This window comes from Paramormyrops kingsleyae, chromosome 5 (genome assembly GCF_048594095.1).
Source record: "Paramormyrops kingsleyae isolate MSU_618 chromosome 5, PKINGS_0.4, whole genome shotgun sequence".
In the NCBI taxonomy this organism is placed as follows: domain Eukaryota; kingdom Metazoa; phylum Chordata; class Actinopteri; order Osteoglossiformes; family Mormyridae; genus Paramormyrops; species Paramormyrops kingsleyae.
In genome coordinates this window covers 4,217,961-4,237,500 of record NC_132801.1, presented here as the reverse complement: position 1 = coordinate 4,237,500, position 19,540 = coordinate 4,217,961, and the positions used below count along the sequence as shown (strand labels likewise).

Sequence of the window (19,540 nt, the reverse complement as noted above, 5' to 3'; positions counted from 1 at the left end):
CTGCCCCCTTCAGCTGGCTGATCAGAATGCACTGCCAGAGCTTGTGGGAGGAGTCAGAGTTTCTGCCAGGTCAGGGCCAACGTTCTGCTCCATGGGCTTCACAGGCATCTGCTCACCATGGTGGATTCTTCTCGAGATGCCCTGTCCCCCTCCCCGCAGTGACGCAGGCGGACGACAGGCAGAGGGTGCTGAGGTTTACCAGCGCGTTTGCCGGCAGCAGACTGGGCGGCCACATCGGCAGACTCTCCGGGCCGCAGGCGGCGCACTTTGGCCGGTGCTACCTGCAGGACTTCCTGCTGATGCACTTCAGGATCTCGTCGGAGGAGCACCTGATGGTGCGTGAGTCCTTCTCCGCAGGAGGTCCTGCTTCAGACAGGGGATTCAGAGGATTACCAGAGTCAGAGTGCCTTTATTGTCACCTTCAGCTAAATGAATCGCGGGTCATGAGATGAAATTTTGATCTTGATGGTTATCGTACAGGAATCAGTAATAAATAGATTATACTGTAAATATGTAAGACATTTAAAGATGACATTAGCAAAATACAGGTAAAAATGTAAGTTAAACACTACAGTTTAAAAATATAGTTGTGTGAGTGGGGAATGAACCTGGATGAACTGGAATGTACAATAAATAGACTTTGATTACTGTTATTAATGTCATTGTTTGAGATCCAGCCTTAGAGTGGGAGGGGCCAGACTGTGTAGTGCATCCTTAACTGGCATGCGGTGCTGTATATCATACCATACATGTCCCAGGAGATTATTATTAATAATAATAATAATAATAATAATAATGATGACACTTCATTGATCCCCATGGGGAAATTCTCCTTCTGCTACCCCATCTGGATCTCCATGACACACATGCAGGTGAGAGACAGCTTGGCAGAGAAGCGCATGGAGCTGTGGGTTAAGGGCCTTACTCAAGGGCCCACTGACATGTGACTAGTTTGCTGAGGCTGGGCTCAAACGGGTATCTTTCCAAACACAGGCAGAGAGGCTTCGCCTGCTGAGCCACACGCTGACCCCATAACCCTCTCCTTCCTCCCTGTTCCACCCACTCTGCAGGTGTTCACACAGGCGATACAGGCCTGCATGGCGGAGCTGCAGCGCCATCTGCAGGTGAGCCCTGAGCTCTCCCCCGCCTGGATCCAGGCTGCCGTGCGGCTCTTTGCCCCCAGGCTGGACACGCTCTTGCAGTTGCTCCGTCTCCAGCCTCACATAGTCCTCACGCTGCTCCAAGAGGGACCCAAGGACCCTCCTGAGATGGTGAGATCACTGCTGCTCTGTGACATTTCTTTGTGTGTGTCTGTGTGTCTGTCTGTCTGTCTGTCTGTGTGTGTGTGTGTGTGTTCAAACTGTGTTTTAACTCTTTGTCGTGTTGCTGTACATTAGTGCGAAGACATCTTGGCACTGGGTGTGTGTGTGGAGGAGGTGCAGCAAGTGAACATGGATGACCACAAAACCCTCCTGCACAGAGTGCAACTGCTACAGCCCTGTGTGGAGAGTGCCTTCGGATTGAACTTTAGCGCCCTCTGTAGTCCTGGCTGTCTTCAGCAACTGGAGAATATCAGGTTAGTTTACACCTTCAAACATGTTTGCTGTGATAAACAGACCATTTATATCAGGAATCAATATAACAGAAACACTTTTCTAATTATATCAAAAAGCAGAATTTAAAACAGCAGCACAAAGCGGGCTGGTCACAGTCATCATTCCAAACACCAGCTGCTTGGATGATACTTTGAAAAAATAAATTAAACTGAATGATAAAATTCCAGGGTACTGTGCATTTGTAAGTATTGCAAAACTCTTAACTTGAATGTACTTTCTGCTTGAAAAAGTACGAGCTGATTCTAGGTCTAATTTACTAGCTTGGATAAAACTGTACTTGGTTTATGTACTTATGTACTTTGTTTTGTGTTTTGTTCTGTTTTCTTAGGGGTGCCTGGGGGGGGGTTCTCGTGGTGGCAGCATTCATTCAGCAGGTGGTGCTGAAAGTGACCGAACGGCGATTTAAGGAGCTGACGCTGAAAACCTGCAGGCACCTGCAGATGGTGAGTGACAGTCGGCTTCAGGCCTCCGTCAGTCTTACTGCCTGACAGCTGTGGAGCTTTGCGTGTTGTTTTTACAGAATGATGAGTCATATATTGCCTTGAGGGTTGGTGAAGATCATTTACAGGTTAAAGGTCAAAGTTCAACTATGTCAAACTATGTTTTTTTTCTGTTATACACAGCTAATGCAGCAGTCATCTGACTTGAGGGACAAAGGCACACTAACAAAAATGATTGGCATCCTGACCTCCTGCTATGAGGAAACTGGCCGGCTAGACTTCAGGTAAAGCTTCCATAGGCCCAGTGCTGTTTGCTCAGCCATTAGCTGAAGCTTTTTTATGCTTGCTACCAGAGGTGTTCTGCCCCCAGCTGAAAGATGATTGGCCGCTGGTGTGCCCCTAACCTTTCACTCACCAATTCAAGACATATCATTGGCTAATGACAAGGTTAGCTGGAGCCTTCTGCGTTTGCGGTCTTCTCCTTCCCCGTCCTTCCCTTTTGCTCTGTGTTCTGCTCTTAGGTACGGCACCAAATGTCCAGTGTGCATGGAGGAGCTGGAGGAGCCGGCCGCCCTGACCTGCGAACACACCTTCTGCCTGAGCTGCCTCCTGAGAAGCATCCAGAACAATCAGCGGTCCTGTCCAATGTGTCGCGCACTCGTGCCAGACAGCTTTCAGCTCACCGTGTCTCAGGGCCTTAGGTGTGTGGGGATCATCTGCAAATTTATCTCCCTCCACAATCACACTGTTCCCTCCCGCACCCCTAGGGGGTGCTGTGGGGCTTAGCGGGTTAGACCACTATGGTAGTAATCAGAAGGTTGTTGTTTTGAATCCCCCTTAACCCCCTCAAAAATGCTCCTGACCCTATGCTCCGAGGGTGGAATTAGCACATTCCATTGTACTTGCACTTGGACAAATTGGAAATATTTTCATCCAATTTTCCTGCTAAGCTCCCTGCCAGACACAGCCCTGTCCACACGCTTCCCCTGTAGGTCGTCCCTGAAGCAGCACCGAGCCTTAAGGAAGTACTGCAATGCCTTCTTCCTGGAGGTGGTGTCACGATTCTGTCTCTGTGGAGGAGGGGACCCTCAGGAAGGAGTGGTGGAGCTTCTCTTCTCCCTGTTGTTCAGTAAACAGGGTGAGTGGGGGCAGGGGGCGGGGATTAGGACACAGAGGAGGGTTGTAGGGTCAAGTCCCAGGATGGCATCCAGGTATGATTCAGAGTTAAGATATGACTGAGAGTAAAGAACCTTCCCACTGGAAAGAGCTAGCCTTCAGCTGCGAAGACCCACATTCCCCCTGCCAGGTGTGCTGTGGGGGGTATCGACTGAACCTGTTGTTATTCATTTCTGATACATACTCACTGCTATAAATTGTTTCCTGTCTGATGTGGAGGTGAGGTCTGTGTGACGGGTACGGTTTCTGTTGCCTGTGTGATGTGGTGGTGAGGTTTGTGTGAGGGGTACGGTTTCTGTTGCCTGTGTTGATGTGGAGGTGAGGTCTGTGTAAGGGGTTAGGGTTTCTGTTGCCTGTGTGATGTGGAGGTGAGGTCTGTGTAAGGGGTTAGGGTTTCTGTTGCCTGTGTGATGTGGTGGTGAGGTCTGTGTGAGGGGTACGGTTTCTGTTGCCTGTGTTGATGTGGAGGTGAGGTCTGTGTAAGGGGTTAGGGTTTCTGTTGCCTGTGTGATGTGGAGGTGAGGTCTGTGTAAGGGGTTAGGGTTTCTGTTGCCTGTGTGATGTGGAGGTGAGGTCTGTGTGAGGGGTACGGTTTCTGTTGCCTGTGTGATGTGGTGGTGAGGTCTGTGTGAGGGGTACGGTTTCTGTTGCCTGTGTGATGTGGAGGTGAGGTCTGTGTGAGGGGTAGGGTTTCTGTTGCCTGTCTGATGTGGAGGTGAGGTCTGTGTGAGGGGTAGGGTTTCTGTTGCCTGTGTGATGTGGAGGTGAGGTCTGTGTGAGGGGTAGGGTTTCTGTTGCCTGTGTTGATGTGGAGGTGAGGTCTGTGTGACGGGTACGGTTTCTGTTGCCTGTGTTGATGTGGAGGTGAGGTCTGTGTGAGGGGTACGGTTTCTGTTGCCTGTGTTGATGTGGAGGTGAGGTCTGTGTGACGGGTACGGTTTCTGTTGCCTGTGTGATGTGGAGGTGAGGTCTGTGTGACGGGTACGGTTTCTGTTGCCTGTGTTGATGTGGAGGTGAGGTCTGTGTGACGGGTACGGTTTCTGTTGCCTGTGTTGATGTGGAGGTGAGGTCTGTGTGAGGGGTTTCTGGGCAGGTATCAGAGTAAACGGCGGTGCTGGTGTCCACATGTGCTTTAGATTCTGCGTACAGGACCAGAGAGCTCACGCCCTTCCTGGACAGCGTGGACCAGAATCCGGTTGTTCGCTCCGTGCTTCCAAAGCTGCTACTGCAGTACAGGTACTGACTCGGGGAGACGGGCACACTGGACCGGGCGGGCCATCCTGTAATCCCAGGAGTGACCATGGGTGGTGCTCTCGCACAGTTTTCAGCAGGTGAAAGATCACATCCAGGGCTACTTACGCACACTGCAGGACCACATCCTGGAGCGAGAGGACCAGACGGAGCTCTACCTTCTCTTTGTCAACTGTTTCCAGGTGAAGGGCAGCACTGAAAGGGCCAGTTTACCACAAAATTTAGTGCTATTGATCCATCTAGGTTATTTTGCTGGGAGTTTGAACAGCAGGCACCGATCGTATTGCTGCGCAAATGGAATGAGCACAAGCACCCCGGCGATATCCTCTGTGCCATGATACAATTGGTGTGTGGAGTTCAAAATAGTTCCTACATTTAACTTCTCACTACAAAGTTGAATTTAGCAAATGTAGTTGTTTGGCACTTTATGCACCACAGAAAGAATGCCATTAACTCCCATTATATTCGAGAGAAGGCCGACATTTCTACACCTGATATCTCCAAAACTAGGCAACCCCCAGTAGAATGATGTAGATGTGCAGATAGCACTAAAAAACACATATTTTCTGGTTTTGAGGTGAACTGCCCCTTTAAGAGCATGGGGGAGTGATGTCACTGGGGGAGGGCTGTCCTGCTCCTGTCTCCTTCATCTGGAGTATTTAACCTCAATGAATCCAGTAAAAAAGCAAACTAAATAAATGCATTAAGTTAATCTTGTCCAGATATCTAAGAACACATTTTATGAGAGGGAAATCCTGCCTTTGTTTGACACTGCCTGCTTTCTGGTGTGTGAAACTTCTTAAAACAATATCATTTGCATATTATGACATTCACAGTAAAAGAGCCTAGGGCTCAGTTATCCAAATCCCCATTTTCCCATAAATCCTTGAGGCTATAAATATGCCTGACAGTAAATAAGATTACAGGAGATGCTTGAAACTGCAATCTGCCAGAGCTGTGATCCCAAATCTATGAAAGAAAATCAAAATGAGAGGTTGGCTGTATACCATAAACCTAGGTAACTGAATTAAACAAACAATATAGTAAATAATAAGCATCTCTGGTCTGGTGCCAGGACTCGCTGTGCAGCCCTGGAGGTGGTGGGATGGCAGAGGAACAGCACCACCTGCAGGAGGGCATCCAGTTTCTGAGCCAGCTGGCCAGTGGTCATTTGCCCAGCATCCGGGACCAGCCAGCCGAGTTCCTGCTTGCCGTGGCCAGGCTAAGGGCATACCTGGGCACCGCTGCCCGCCTGCTGCAGGCTGCAGTGGCCTTCGAGGGTTAGTAGCACTTAGCGATGCGCATAATGAGCCTTCCTTCCTTTTTGATGCCACTAGATCAGTGTTACTCAAACTTTTTCAGACCAAGGACCACTTTCTCAAAAAAAAAAAATCAGGGACCACATCCAACCACCCCCGTCCCACGCCAAAAGGAAAAAAAAAAGCATAAATGTTTTGAACCTTTTATTGTACAAAACATCTAACAATGGTTAACCAATGGTTTGGAATGTTTTTTTTTTATTTTTAAATTTTATTTAAAGTTGCGAGCAGTGTTGTGAGTGGGACTCCTCGCTAGCTCCCGACTCCTTTCTATGCACGTCGGTATCTTTATCATTTGCCTTTCTTTTAACTGATCCCGTTTTCAGCCATCTATCCATCCTTGTTTCATACTATCTGTGTATTTTTTTTAGTTAAAGTTCAATGCTTTTACTGCTTTTTGCTTCTTTTCACTTAGCCTACTAACCTGACAGCGGATGTTGTTTAGGAGACGAAATTGGCGGGGTTGATAGGCAACAATTTAAGCACTGCCAATTCAGATTTATTTTTAGCCTACATTTATTTTGATACATTTTTTTAAATAAAATGTATACATTTTTGTTCCGAGAATAAATTCGCTTTACCCTTCAGTCAATGTTATGTTAGGTATTTTTTTTTAGAGATGATATCACTTCACGGACCACTTGAGGTCGCTCACGGACCACTAGTGGTCCGCGGACCACACTTTGAGTAACACTGCACTAGATGGTGTTTTCTGTTCAAAAAAGGGCACAAAGCAAACCCAAAGCACACCAAGAGCACCATCTAGTGGGGTCAAAAAAAACAGCAAATGGTTCATGAATTGTCCATCACTAGTAGCAGTAGCTGTGGTGTCCAGCAGGGGGCAGTTAAGGGAAAGGGTGAGTGTTGAGGCTTGAGGATTCACTGTCTGGGGGCTGCTGCTGTTCTCAGAACCCGACCTATAAATAAAAGATAAAACATTTCTGAAAAAAGAAAACTATGCTGACGATGATTGTTTGTTTGCTGTGTGGTAGATTTCAGACAAAAAGCCTTGAAAAATACTTTTCATTATTTCACCCTCTGATGAAGAAAAAGGTAAAATTATATATTACCTTAGGTTTAGAAATTAAACATTTATAGACACATGCAGGCTGCTGTTAATAGTCGCATTTATATATTCATATATATATATATATATATGTGTGTGTGGGCATGTGTGTGTGATAGTGTGTTTAATTATGTATGCGTGTGTGTGTGTGGCATGTTCAGGGATGGATGTGGGAGTTTTTGCTCTCACTTCCTTTCCCCATCTGCTGCCCCCTTCCTTTCTGATTGGCTGCTCTTTCTCTCGCCGACCAATCAGAGGCCCCGTCTGAGCTGGGGGAGCGGTTCCTGAGCCGTGTAAGAGCCGCATTGGAGCACGGCGGTAATGACTGGCACCGTGTCTACCTGCTGAGGGCTGTCCACCGGCTGGCAGGAGTGGATTGCGTGCAGGTCCTGATGAACAGACCCAACCGCAGCTGGATCTTCCCTTCTGAGGTGCTCCGACTGCAGGTATCGTGGCCCGAGCGGGTAGCCGGGTGTGGGGCGATTTGGGCGGGTCCATGCGGAGGTAGCAGCCATGTTTATAGCGGTGTAGAAGATAGACTGAAGTGAAGCTGAGACATCTCTCTCTGTCCGGCTGCCCAGAGACAGACGCCCGTGAAGGTGGACCGGTTTCTGTGCTGCGGGGAGCCCTACCGGGTCCTGAGGAACCAAGTGTATCACACACTTCTGGAGTTGGAGGCCAACACTCTCAGCACCCACCTGCAGGTCAGACACCGCTGATGGCTATATGTACCTGTCGATTAGGGTTTTCCCGCTCAAGTCATTTCATTAGGTTGTACATGTAAAGGAACGGTCTAAAGGATCGACAAACTGAAGCAGAGTGAAAACCAGAAAGATCTGGCATTCAGGCAACTCTGTTATGGCCCGATGTCTGATGTCTGGTCTGCTGCGTGACTCAGAGGGTTAGGAAGCTGTGCCTGTGATCAGAAGGTCACTGGTTCAAATCCCGTGTTTGGCAGAGTAATTTCACTGTTGGGCTTCTATTGCTCCAGCGACTGTCTCAAAAAAAAGACATACATCACTTTGAGTATTGACAGCTGCTAAATAAATAAATTGACCTTCAGTACGCCCTCAGCGGCTGCTCACAGAATAGCGTCCGATCACTGCATTGACTGTCATCGTCGCACTGCTCTTGTCGTATGCCTTCAGAAATACACCACCAGTGAAATGTTTTTGCACACACTTATTTACGTTTTAATATTTACTAAATATACACACAGTATTCTTCAAATTTACAGTTTGTTTACCATTTGAATACCTTTATTAGCAAGAAAATGTCATATCTTTGATTCATCAAAATAACCTCCTCTAGCAGTTATAACAGCAGAGAAAATTCTGTGTAAAGGGACATTAAATACTGCTGTGTGTCATGGGATGAAACAGTTAACTAGTGCAATTAAAGTTAAAGGACGGCCTAGAATCTGACTCTGCCATCACCACACAACCAGTTAATAGGATGTCAGACATGCACTGTTATGTACTCTTTCCATATTATAAAGGAAACTTGTTTTATTTGACTGAAATTATAGTTGTTCACTCAACTTTTCAATGTTTAACAAAAATGAAAAAAAATGAATCTGGAGTTTATGAAATAAATGGAAAAGTGGTAAAGCCTGAAGTGTGAAAAGGCCTTTGACTGGTGCCGTATGTCAGAGTGACGTGGGATTCAGCTTGCCGTCCGCCGTCTGCCGTTTGCCATTCCAGGGCCTGGCCTGCCCCCGTGCCGTGACAGATGTGCTCCTGTCCCTGGCCCTCTTCCGCGAGGTGACTTGCCGCCTGGAAGATGCTGACCACAGACTGCGGCCCACGCCGGAGGTGAGCTCCTGCCTGCTCTCCACGCCCTTTTTCCTTCGTCATTTAAAGATATTTCTTTGATGTACATTGCCTACTGCTAGGATTTATGCAGCAGGTAGCCAGGATGCATGAAGTGTGCCTGTCCCTTTAAATACAAATGTAACAGCTCAGAATTTATGTGATTGGTCTGTGTACCGTGACACGCCCCCTCATTAATCCACATGACCCAGGGTATAAAGACTCTTTCGAACTTCCTGAATAACCACCTGTCTGGGAAGCACAAAAACCTGTGCACTGGCCTGCTGAACAACAAGGTGGGGGGCGTGGGCTCCCCACTGCGTGTCACACCCTCGATGCCTGCTCAGAGGCGCGCCCTGCTGGAGGTCCTTGTTCATGCTGCCGCTGTGTTCCTGACCGGTGGACCGCTGGTGGCCCCACTTTGCCAGATCGCTTTTCAGCCCCAGACCATGACGGTAAGCACCCCCAACCAGCCCCCTGTCAGAGGGGGCAGAGATCATGTAGTGGGACGGGGTCTTGGTGTCAGAGGAGAGGCTATGGCATCGCAGAGGAGGAAGCCTTAAGCAAGTCAAAGCATTAGGTAAAAAGTAAATATTGTCTGAGCAAGATCACTGTTCTCCCCAGAGTCAGGTGATCATCTCTGTGAACCAATAATATATGGCTACAGACTCTCACCATCACTGCCAATTTGAGGGGTGCCCCACTTAGGCCCCACCCCTCTCAGTTCCTGTCCTTCTCCGGCCTTGCCCCCACCCAAGCCCCGGATCGCCCCTCTCAGGCCCCGCCCTCTCAGGCCCTGCCTCTGTATTGCCATGCCCCTTTCAGCCCCCGCCCCTCTCAGACCCTCCCCTCTTAAGCCCCGCCCCTCTCAGACCCTCCCCTCTTAGGCCCCGCCCCTCTCAGACCCTCCCCCTCTTAGGCCCCGCCCCTCTCAGACCCTCCCCTCTTAGGCCCCGCACCTCTCAGACCCTCCCCTCTTAGGCCCCGCCCCTCTCAGACCCTCCCCTCTTAGGCCCCGCCCCTCTCAGACCCTCCCCTCTTAGGCCCCGCCCGTCTCAGACCCTCCCCTCTTAGGCCCCGCCCCTCTCAGACCCTCCCCTCTTAGGCCCCGCCCGTCTCAGACCCCTTCCAGCTGGATTGATGAAAATAGTTTTGAAAAAATGTCCTATGCATATTTGTCCATGATGTTTCATGATTGTCAATCTATTATAAATATATTCATTTTAATTTCATACTGTTCATACTGTTTAAAGTTTTACTGTTTATGTGTAAAAATTTGCACAACAAAAATGCAAACAGCATTTTTATTGATTTCACCAGTTATCTATGATTACTTGTTACTAGTCCTGCCTAGATACTGTATTTATTGTTCACTTTTTAAAATCTGAGGCATTTTGGATATTAGCCTAATTTAGTTATAACGTTCTCGATGGTTTAATGGTTTGGAAACATCTACCACATTATCTATTGTGTTACTCATTCTGCATACATGAAAAAGACACAATAGATAATGCAGTAGATGTTTCCAAACCATTATACCATCAAGAATGTTATAACTAAATTAGGCTAATATCCAAAATGCCTCAGGATTAAAATAGTACTGAAGCAATATCGTTACATGATCAGCGTCTTACTTTATTCTCTTTCGCACATGCGGGGTCCTAAGAATTGCGAGACTTATGAATGGCAAATTGTTCTGCGCATGTGTGAACCTGATGGGGCCCCTGCAGCCAGACACCACTCCTGTGAACTGTCAAATCAAATCAAATCAAATCAAATCAATCAAATCAAAGTTTATTTATAAAGCACTTTTAAACAACCAAGGTTGACCAAAGTGCTGTACAGATTCACATCATTAAAAACAATAAAAAACATCAAATGAGAAACATAAAATGAAGAACAACAGAGCATTTTATGCCAACTCATCTGAAATTAAATTTCATTGAGGAAAGATGCGTCTTAAGAGAAGATTTAAACGTTTCCAGATCTAACATGCCAAGGTAGGCTGTCGCACTACTGTTCCCTGCTACATTTCCCGTGTCACATGACTGCCCAGTAGATCTTGACCACCTGTTGGTTCTCATTTCTCAGGCTGCATTTCTGCCCACCATGCCTGACGACCGCTCCAGTGAAGCTCGACAGTGGATGACCAGAGAGACCACACTGAGGACGTACAGTAAGCACAGTTTTCTGAAACACTTTTGTTTATCTAACCCTGTTCATTTATTCATTATTATATATTTTTCTTCAGATGCTTCAGATACCTTAAAACCATGCAGCCAGTTACTGTCATATTGGTCCTATGGAGATATGACTGTGGCAAACTAGCCATTGCTTATAATTTTGAATGCATGTGTAATATTCACCACAAGTACAAGCATTGATCCAGGGGTGCCCGTTATTTGTGAAATGAAAAGTAAACGTAAAATGATTTTCTAACTTCGAATCTCAAATCATGTCTTGTGACTCATGGTGGCGCTGTTCTCACGTCGGGTTTGGTTTGCTGTTTCCGTTTCAGCTTGCTCTAACGGACACATGTGCTTCGTCGGAGAGGTGAGAGTAATGTTTATCTTCACCTACCTGAGAAAAAAACAGAATCGACGGGAGCCCACGAGTGGGAACTAATAAGAGAGCACACTCTATGACTGAGGTTTTTGGGATGGTCCAGCCTCTCTCTGTTTTATTCCAGTGTGGGAGGCCAGTGCAGGAGTCACGTTGTCCTGAGTGTAATGTCCCGATCGGAGGCATTAACCACGCGGCAGTGGCAGGATTCAGAGAGACACAAAGGTCAGAGAAAGAAGCATCCAGTCCTGTCTGTAAATCCTGTCATCACATCCGACTGTGTATCTGCAGTCTCTTGGTGGGAATGGGTGTCGGTCCTGCATAGCCCTGGACACCGTGCTATAATACTTTTAAATGTAATTTAGAAGAAAAAACTTGTTCAAAGGTACAGTGGGCTTAAACCTGGTAGCTTGTGGGTGGACTGCAGGAGCATTGTGTTTCCTGCCCCTGCTGGTTGGTCTGCTTTTGCGCAGTGGAATGACATCGCTGCCCATTCGTGTGCAGTGTTGCGGACCAAACACGGACAGGCCACATCCTGGGCGACGCTCATCATAGGTCAAAAGCCCCAGAGAGACAGCTGTCCACAGCTGGGTCCCATATCCTGCGCTTCTGCACCCATCTGGCAATGATGCTGGGCACTGCGCGGGACCACCGGGTGAGCACCTCCCCAGCCACCCCCACTGCCACATAAGCTGATGATGGGCACCTCCTCAGCCACATCCACTGCCACATAAGCTGATGATGGACACCTCCTCAGCCACACCCACTGCCACATAAGCTGATGATGGGCACCTCCCCAGCCACACCCACTGCCACATAAGCTGATGATGGGCACCTCCCCAGCCACACCCACTGCCACATAAGCTGATGATGGTCACCTCCCCAGCCACACCCACTGCCACATAAGCTGATGATGGGCACCTCCCCAGCCACACCCACTGCCACATAAGCTGATGATGGGCACCTCCCCAGCCACACCCACTGCCACATAAGCTGATGATGGGCACCTCCCCAGCCACACCCACTGCCACATAAGCTGATGATGGGCACCTCCTCAGCCACCCCCACTGCCACATAAGCTGATGATGGGCATCTCCTCAGCCACACCCACTGCCACATAAGCTGATGATGGGCACCTCCCCAGCCACCCCCACTGCCACATAAGCTGATGATGGGCATCTCCTCAGCCACACCCACTGCCACATAAGCTGATGATGGGCATCTCCCCAGCCACCCCCACTGCCACATAAGCTGATGATGGGCACCTCCCCAGCCACCCCCACTGCCACATAAGCTGATGATGGGCACCTCCTCAGCCACACCCACTGCCACATAAGCTGATGATGGGCACCTCCCCAGCCACCCCCACTGCCACATAAGCTGATGATGGGCACCTCCCCAGCCACACCCACTGCCACATAAGCTGATGATGGGCACCTCCTCAGCCACACCCACTGCCACATAAGCTGATGATGGGCACCTCCCATCATTAGATATGGCTGTAGATCTGACACCTATGAAAATGCGCTATTTCAAAGATCACTATTTGTTGTACTTATATCTTAAAACTGCTTAAATTTGCACAGGGTATCAGTCAGATGATCCAGCCCCCGGTGAAAGACGTCCAGCAGTTTCTATGGAGGCATCTGGAGGAGGACATGAAGGTACTGGGCCAGTCCCTGGATCAGAACATGGACAAGACCATGGTTGTGATGCACCTGGTCCTCCATGCCTTCCTGGAGTTTGCTGAAGGTTTGTGCTGCTCAGTCAAACAGTGGCTCATCATTTTGTTTAACAATGGATTGTCCCATATCAATGAATAATGAATATTAATTCAATATCTGGTATAATTAAGGTTGATTCAATTAACTAAACTCATAGACTAAGTTTAAATGAAACCCCCTGAGCATGATAAATGTGTCTCAGTATGGACTGACATCCTGTCCAGGGTGTCCCCTGTCTTGTGTCCTGTGTCCCCTGGTATAGTCTCCAGACTCACCATGACCTTACAATGCATTATGGGAAACAGATGCATGGAATTAAGTAACTTTCATTGAATAGATAAGTTTCTTGATAGATATGTCTTTATGTTTGGTTTGTTGTACACACATCTGCTGCTACTTGTCCCTCTTGCTCTGACGCCTCAGTGTCCCCAAGATAATAATTTGCCGGAGGTTGCTTGAAGAGAGTTCCTGGAACAGGACATCAGTCATTCAAGCTATGGCTCACCTCTGTCATTACAGACTCCAGGCAGCGGGGGGCGGACCTGTCCTCACGACAGAGGCGAGAGATGTGGGAAAAGCTGGCTTGTGACTCCGTCATCGGCCCTGTATTACAGGTGAGCTGGAGGCCAGTTTCATCCTCAAGGGATGAAAAGAGTTTAGGGGTGTTTCTCAATACCAAGTATGCAAAGATCGTACTTGTGATCTTGGCAGAAGTGGTCTTGCTAACTTGCCTCCCAAGAATTAACTTGGGCCGCAGTGAATCATGGGATTGGTCTCATTTTGGTGAGGATGCAACCAATGTATCCTTGATATTTGGGGTGACATAAGAACGACATCCGGGGATTTTTACCATCCTCATGTACTTCTGTTCTTCAGTACTAGAACTGGTGTTTGACATTGGAACATGATGTAAAACATGTACATAAAAACACAAGTACTGTCAAGTACACATATTTAGGGACACCTTGGGTCAATCGGTGCATTTTAAAGTCACCTAGTATATAATATATCCAGTATATTTTTTCTTAATGGACTGGCATCCCATCCAGCATATCACATGTGTCTTGGTAAAACTTCCAGTTGGGCTGAAGTTCTAATAAAATGCATGGTTGGAATTGGATGCAGGTTGGGTTTATGGCGGGGGGGGGGGGGGGTCACATGATCACTACATGCTTTGCTAGTAAAGGGAGTGATACAGTAAAAACAGGCCCCTCATAAAATATATTTCTTCAAGGCTTAGGGAACCTTGTTCTCCTCATACAAAGGTTGAACTGTATTTACTGTAATTACTCATTCCCCGCCCACTCCCCTGTCTCCCCCCCCCCTTCTTTTCAGGGATTGGATGGGAAACTGAAGCAGGCCCAGGCACAGATCAGTGCTGATGACAGCCTGAGCAGAAGTCCCCTGATCATGCTGCTCTATGGAGACCCCGCCCGCTTCCTCCCCTCCAAGTGCCCCACTGACCACTCCTCCAAGTGCCCCACTGACCACTCCTCCTTCTGGAATGTTCCTGAGATGCTAACCGTGGAGCGTTTTTCCCAAATCCTGGATCAGAACCAAGGGCAGGCCACGGTGCCCCTGCTCTCACTCTTCATCAAAAAGGCGAGTGACTGACAGATGCATGATTACATCTGTGGTATTTCTCATTAAAATAAACATTACTCATGTTACATTAAAAGAGAGCCGGCACCACCTTCTAATGACGAGCGTGAACAGCATGAGACAGCAGAGTAATGGGCCATTCGGGTGATTGCAGGTGCCGTGCTTAAGGCAGCTATGTCACCTGCCTGCCCTGGCTGCCCTCCAATTAGATTTGCTGAGGTTGGTCACCATGGTGACAGAGGCGGGGTCATCTCAGAGTATCGGACAGGTACTGCAGCAGATCCCAAAAGGTAACCCCCCCGCCGCCGCCATAAGAGTAGTATGAATCCCTGAGGCCATATTCAGTAGGTTCTGCAGAGTTAAAAATCATTTATTCCGTTTGTGATTCATTTTGTCGCCCCCTGCAGGTCAGCAGTCGGAGGTGCTGCTGACACGAGTGAAGATCTTCATTGACGTGTGGAACCAGCTGAGGATGGAACTGTCCAGGAGCTGTGAGTGACGCCTGGTCAGCTCTGTGTGTGCCTGAGTGTTTCCCCACCTAGCTGGAATATCTTTGGGGATAATGTTCTTGGTTCTGTGTTTTTTTTTTCCATCCCCCATCCGAAAAATGGATAGCTGAGATGGGCGTGGCGGAGCGCCTCTGTGGCACGGAGCTGAGCATGGACAGCCCGGGGGAGTTCCTGTCTCTAAGCCAGAACGGGCCGGGGTCCTGCCTAACCCTGCTGCTCAGCTTCCTGTCTGAGACTCACAACTGCCTGGTGCGACAGGCCAGGGCGCTGCACCTGCAGCAGGACAGGTCTCTACCCCCGTACCTCCTCAGCCTTTATTTTTTCCTCCCCGTACATTGAAATGAGGCCATGCTGGTTGAGACTGACTACAGAATCCTTACAAACGGGTTGTTTAGGGAGACTACCAGTTCTGACTGTGCTTTCTCCCACAGTGACTACAGTGTTCCACTAGAGGGAGTGTCAGAGGCTCAGCTGGTCCTGTGCCGCACTGAGCAGGAGCTGCTCCCCCTGCTGCTGACGCACTGTCAGTACACCCTGAGGAAAGGCAAGGAGACAGTGAGCAGCTACAATCTGCCGGCGATTGAGAGTGAACTCGCCCGGCGCTTTGTCACTGGAAAGCCTCTCATCCAGGCGGTAGGAGCCCAGGGCCCCCCTCTTATGTTATTTGTGCATGGTGGTGGGTGGGGGGGGGGGGGTGGAGCCTGGGATTTGCAAGTCAGAAGGTTATTCAGCAAAAAAAATCCCCACTTGCTTCTTCAGTGCCGGCAGACCAATACGAATTTAATTTTATTTGATTTTTTTTTTTGTGCTAAGTTCCTGTTTTCTGTTTTGCGAGGCTCTCGGTTTCTATCCTCTGGTGTAGGAGACCTCGAAGTACGTGAGAAGACACCAGCTGAACTTCTCCGCGCTGCTGGCAGAGGTCCGGAGTAAGATCCCCCAGGTAACGGCCACTGGGCCCGCGGTGGGTTCTGTGCATGCCCCCCCCACCTCGTCGGTGCTTGCGTGTCGTGACCCCACCCCCGGCTCTGCGTGTCCAGAAGCCCCTGAGGAACTCTCTGAGCGGCGCCGTGCGCGATGTGCTGCACTCCTTCCCGGACACATGCGACGCCGTGCTGCTGACGGAGGTGGCCCTGCGCTTCCTGGCCAAGATGGGCGGGGATCCCCGTGTCCGGCTGCTGGCCTACATGCGGGACACGCTGAGGATGGAGCAGCAGATTCCCCGGGCTGTGGCTAAGGTACCCAGCAGGACCAACCGGGCCGGGACCGCGGAGAAGCCAGTTATAAAGAAAAGCATGAAGAATCCAAAGAAAGCAGAGCTGCTAGACTTTTAAAAGTGTGATACTGAGGGAGACAAAAAGCAACAGGTTCAGTGAGTGGATCATCTAAGGAGAAATCGTCTTTGTTAGAGACGGACCTAAAATATGACCGAATCTCATGGTACTTATGCGGTAATAATAAAGATGTAGTCTAAATATGAAGATACTTATCAAGTCTTACTGTATAATTATGAAAATATATCATTAGCCACATCTACCACAAGAGAGCAGATCTGAGCAGACAGGCACGCCTGCTATTCTGCTTTGCCACAGCACCACAAAGTACGCTGAACACCGATGTATCAAACACGTTTTTTTCAACAACAGCCGTAAAAGATCCACAAGGAAATATTTTATTGTCCCGCTATTCGTATGACCGCAATGACCCTCTCTGTCGCCCCCCCCCCCTTCCCCCCCAAGGCCCTGGGAGAGAGTCGACTGGAGCACTGTGTCTCTACCTGGCAGCTTCTCACCTGCTGGAAGTCTGAGCTGATGGCCATGAGGGGGCAGGTGAGCATGGGGGGAGCGGGGGAGCTCGCAGGCTCCTCACCAAGGATAGTGGCTGTTTTTCCGTAGCAGCCTAGTCGGTTATTTGCTGTTATAATAAAACTAGAGAACATTTAAGGACCTCTGGAGAACTGAGACCAAACCCCCAGTTGAGCGGAGGCCCCCACCAGCACGCTGTTAGTTTAGAGCAGAGAAATTAGTCTCTGCATTTGCTTAGAATAATTTCGGCTGGCCCCCTAATTGTAAGGTGAAAAGGTTGGGACAGCACTGATTACCTGTGATGGTGAACACAGAGGGCTCATTCTGTCTGAACTATGTGAGCAAAGCGGTACTTAAAGGACGGGGGGGGGGGTCACCTGTTATCTGCGGAGTCCTTACTGGCCACGTTTCCCGCTTCCTGCGTGATCCAGGGGGTGTCGCACAGCCATGTTTGTGTCTCAGCTGTGCGCGAACGGGCATGATCTACGGCCGCCTCTGTTCCACAGGACCCCTTTGAGAGGCTGCCCCCGGAGTACAGGGAGAAGCTGTCTGAGGCAGAGAGGAAGGAGGTGAAGGCTTTCCTCGCGCTCACCGACATGGATGCCTTCTGCAGGGAGCTGCACGAGATCCTCCTCTTAAAGACGGGCACTGCCACTCAGGAGGAAAACTACGACAGCCACTGGGAGTAAGGACTGCCACCTAGTGGCTCTAGACTGCTATTACACCCCCTCAGCTGTGCTGTACACCTGCTATAATCCTGCTTTCCTACCCATTGCCCTGGTTTAATTGCTTACATTGGTTTAATTGGTCTCATTACTGCATGATTACCTACACAATTTCTCCATGTTTCTTCTCGGAATTCAGCACAGTATACAGCAGGACACATTCATGCCTGTGCTCTCTGTACAGATTCACTTATTCCCATAATTCATCACTCAGAAAAATCATCAAGACAGAAAACGGGGCAATGCTAAATAAGTACAGAATGTAAGACTTGCTTACACAGACACCCCATAGCGCTGGGTGCTTACAGTCAGCATATTTGTGCCTTTTGTGAATGTCAAATGGTACAAGCGCATGGGAAAGAGCTCAGTCTACAAATGGCCCGTATCCTGAGACACACACGTCCACCCTGAGCCACGTCCACCCTGCTGTTTATAATAAATATTTTAAAACCTATAAAAACAATATGGCCTGCAATGCACCAGCTTGCCCTGCAGGGGGCCGCCGGCCTCGTGCCCTGCCTGACCCTGACCTGCAGTGACAGATGATGGATGTATGGAGATATAAGTACAGTGGTAGATGAGCAGCCTGTGTAAATGGAGTTAGAGTCGCAACATGACACACTACAGCCGCTGGTGGGGGGGGACAAGGTAACGCTTGCTGTGAGTCATCGACAGTTGGTAGCAGTACAGTTTTGGACTTGGAGATGGTTGGTGTCCTTTGTTTTTCCGAGCAGAATTTAAGAATGAGATTATGGGGGTGGGGGGGGGAGCTGTTTCTGGAAACTGTTTTTAAGTGATTTACTTCGTTGGGCTGCAGAGGAATTCTTAAAATCTCTCAGCTCTTCACCCGGGATGTGGGCCTTTTGACCCCTGGGTCTTCAGTGTGACCCCCCTCACGGCTGCCATCTGTCAAGGGGCCCCGCCCCCTCCCCTCCCCCCGCCCCAGATGGCACGGGTCGCCGTTTGGGCCCGCAGCTGGAGGGGCGAGCGAATAGCAGCACATGCCTGCAGGACAAAGGAACGTGCCGCTAACTGTTGCTTCTCCCCCCCCCCCCCACCCCGTCCCCCCTACCCACATCCTCAGCATTCGAACCACCCTGGAGACCCATCTGGAGATGAAACACAGCTCCGCCTTGCCGGCCCTCGCTGACCTGTCAGATGAGCTGACTTTGGCCAAAGCGTCTGAAATATGGAGGCTGGTGGTGGAATTAAAGTCATCATGAATCACAATAAGCTTTCTGATCTTTGATTATAAGCATTCCAAACATTCCACTTATGTGGATGATAAGAACAACAGTAGTAGCAGAAATAATAGACATATTAAGGAATGTCTAAAAGGAAAGGTAATTAAATAGAGTAATAATAACTGCTGTAAATTAAAATAAAGATTAAGAAAAATGAATGAGATATCTTAAAGATGTTTGACGTCAACATGTCTGATTGTGACAACTGATTTCTGGTTAGTCCTAAGTGTCCTTCTGTACCTAAACAATATTGCATTATTCAAATAGTGCTTTATTTCTCGAACTGATATAGTCAGGTACATTAACCCTGTTCTTTTTCAATTTTTTTTTTCTTCTGATTCCTTGCACTGCTAAGCGACAGTTCACATTCCCTTAAGTAACCGCTCTTAAAGCTCCGAAAACCCAAGAATGTGAATTTCTCTTCTTATTCGAGGAGCATGGTGTGCTTAATTAAAGCAACACCGGTCTTTATTTTTGTAATACATTGTTTCAAAATGAAAGCGTATACATTGGAAAACCAAATAAACTTTTCTTTGTTAATCTTCGTACCGTCTGACTGAGTCACTCATTCACCACACTATTGAGCTGACATTTTCTGTGGTCTATGGCATAAGGCAGAAAATCCCTGCTTAGGCATCTGGTCTTTAGAAAGCCAATATAAATGGGACAATGGGTGATACGTTACAAGGATTA

The 19,540-nt window shown here is 48.6% G+C and overlaps 1 protein-coding gene across 2 annotated transcripts in view; it reads left to right on the top strand.

Annotated features, from left to right (window-relative positions):
- The window catches only part of rnf213b (ring finger protein 213b), a 50,168-nt gene extending 30,776 nt beyond the window's left edge, over nucleotides 1–19,392 (top strand). For both annotated transcript variants that reach the window (XM_072711915.1, XM_072711914.1), the window contains exons 35-65: nucleotides 1–69; nucleotides 160–335; nucleotides 1,071–1,271; nucleotides 1,398–1,576; nucleotides 1,945–2,059; nucleotides 2,240–2,340; nucleotides 2,578–2,757; nucleotides 3,049–3,194; nucleotides 4,369–4,468; nucleotides 4,554–4,665; nucleotides 5,559–5,763; nucleotides 7,124–7,314; nucleotides 7,450–7,572; nucleotides 8,572–8,682; nucleotides 8,892–9,134; nucleotides 10,771–10,855; nucleotides 11,198–11,232; nucleotides 11,369–11,466; nucleotides 11,746–11,896; nucleotides 12,828–12,993; nucleotides 13,485–13,579; nucleotides 14,301–14,567; nucleotides 14,722–14,857; nucleotides 14,975–15,058; nucleotides 15,183–15,363; nucleotides 15,508–15,709; nucleotides 15,939–16,016; nucleotides 16,114–16,311; nucleotides 16,813–16,902; nucleotides 17,385–17,563; nucleotides 18,688–19,392. The exon at nucleotides 1–69 is cut by the window's left edge and continues 65 nt beyond it. In XM_072711915.1, coding sequence (XP_072568016.1) covers nucleotides 1–69; nucleotides 160–335; nucleotides 1,071–1,271; nucleotides 1,398–1,576; nucleotides 1,945–2,059; nucleotides 2,240–2,340; nucleotides 2,578–2,757; nucleotides 3,049–3,194; nucleotides 4,369–4,468; nucleotides 4,554–4,665; nucleotides 5,559–5,763; nucleotides 7,124–7,314; nucleotides 7,450–7,572; nucleotides 8,572–8,682; nucleotides 8,892–9,134; nucleotides 10,771–10,855; nucleotides 11,198–11,232; nucleotides 11,369–11,466; nucleotides 11,746–11,896; nucleotides 12,828–12,993; nucleotides 13,485–13,579; nucleotides 14,301–14,567; nucleotides 14,722–14,857; nucleotides 14,975–15,058; nucleotides 15,183–15,363; nucleotides 15,508–15,709; nucleotides 15,939–16,016; nucleotides 16,114–16,311; nucleotides 16,813–16,902; nucleotides 17,385–17,563; nucleotides 18,688–18,826 — 4,436 coding nt within the window. In that variant the 3' untranslated portion in view covers nucleotides 18,827–19,392. The remainder of the gene's footprint in view (nucleotides 70–159; nucleotides 336–1,070; nucleotides 1,272–1,397; nucleotides 1,577–1,944; nucleotides 2,060–2,239; nucleotides 2,341–2,577; nucleotides 2,758–3,048; nucleotides 3,195–4,368; nucleotides 4,469–4,553; nucleotides 4,666–5,558; nucleotides 5,764–7,123; nucleotides 7,315–7,449; nucleotides 7,573–8,571; nucleotides 8,683–8,891; nucleotides 9,135–10,770; nucleotides 10,856–11,197; nucleotides 11,233–11,368; nucleotides 11,467–11,745; nucleotides 11,897–12,827; nucleotides 12,994–13,484; nucleotides 13,580–14,300; nucleotides 14,568–14,721; nucleotides 14,858–14,974; nucleotides 15,059–15,182; nucleotides 15,364–15,507; nucleotides 15,710–15,938; nucleotides 16,017–16,113; nucleotides 16,312–16,812; nucleotides 16,903–17,384; nucleotides 17,564–18,687) is intronic.
- The last annotated feature ends 148 nt before the right edge of the window (nucleotides 19,393–19,540 follow it).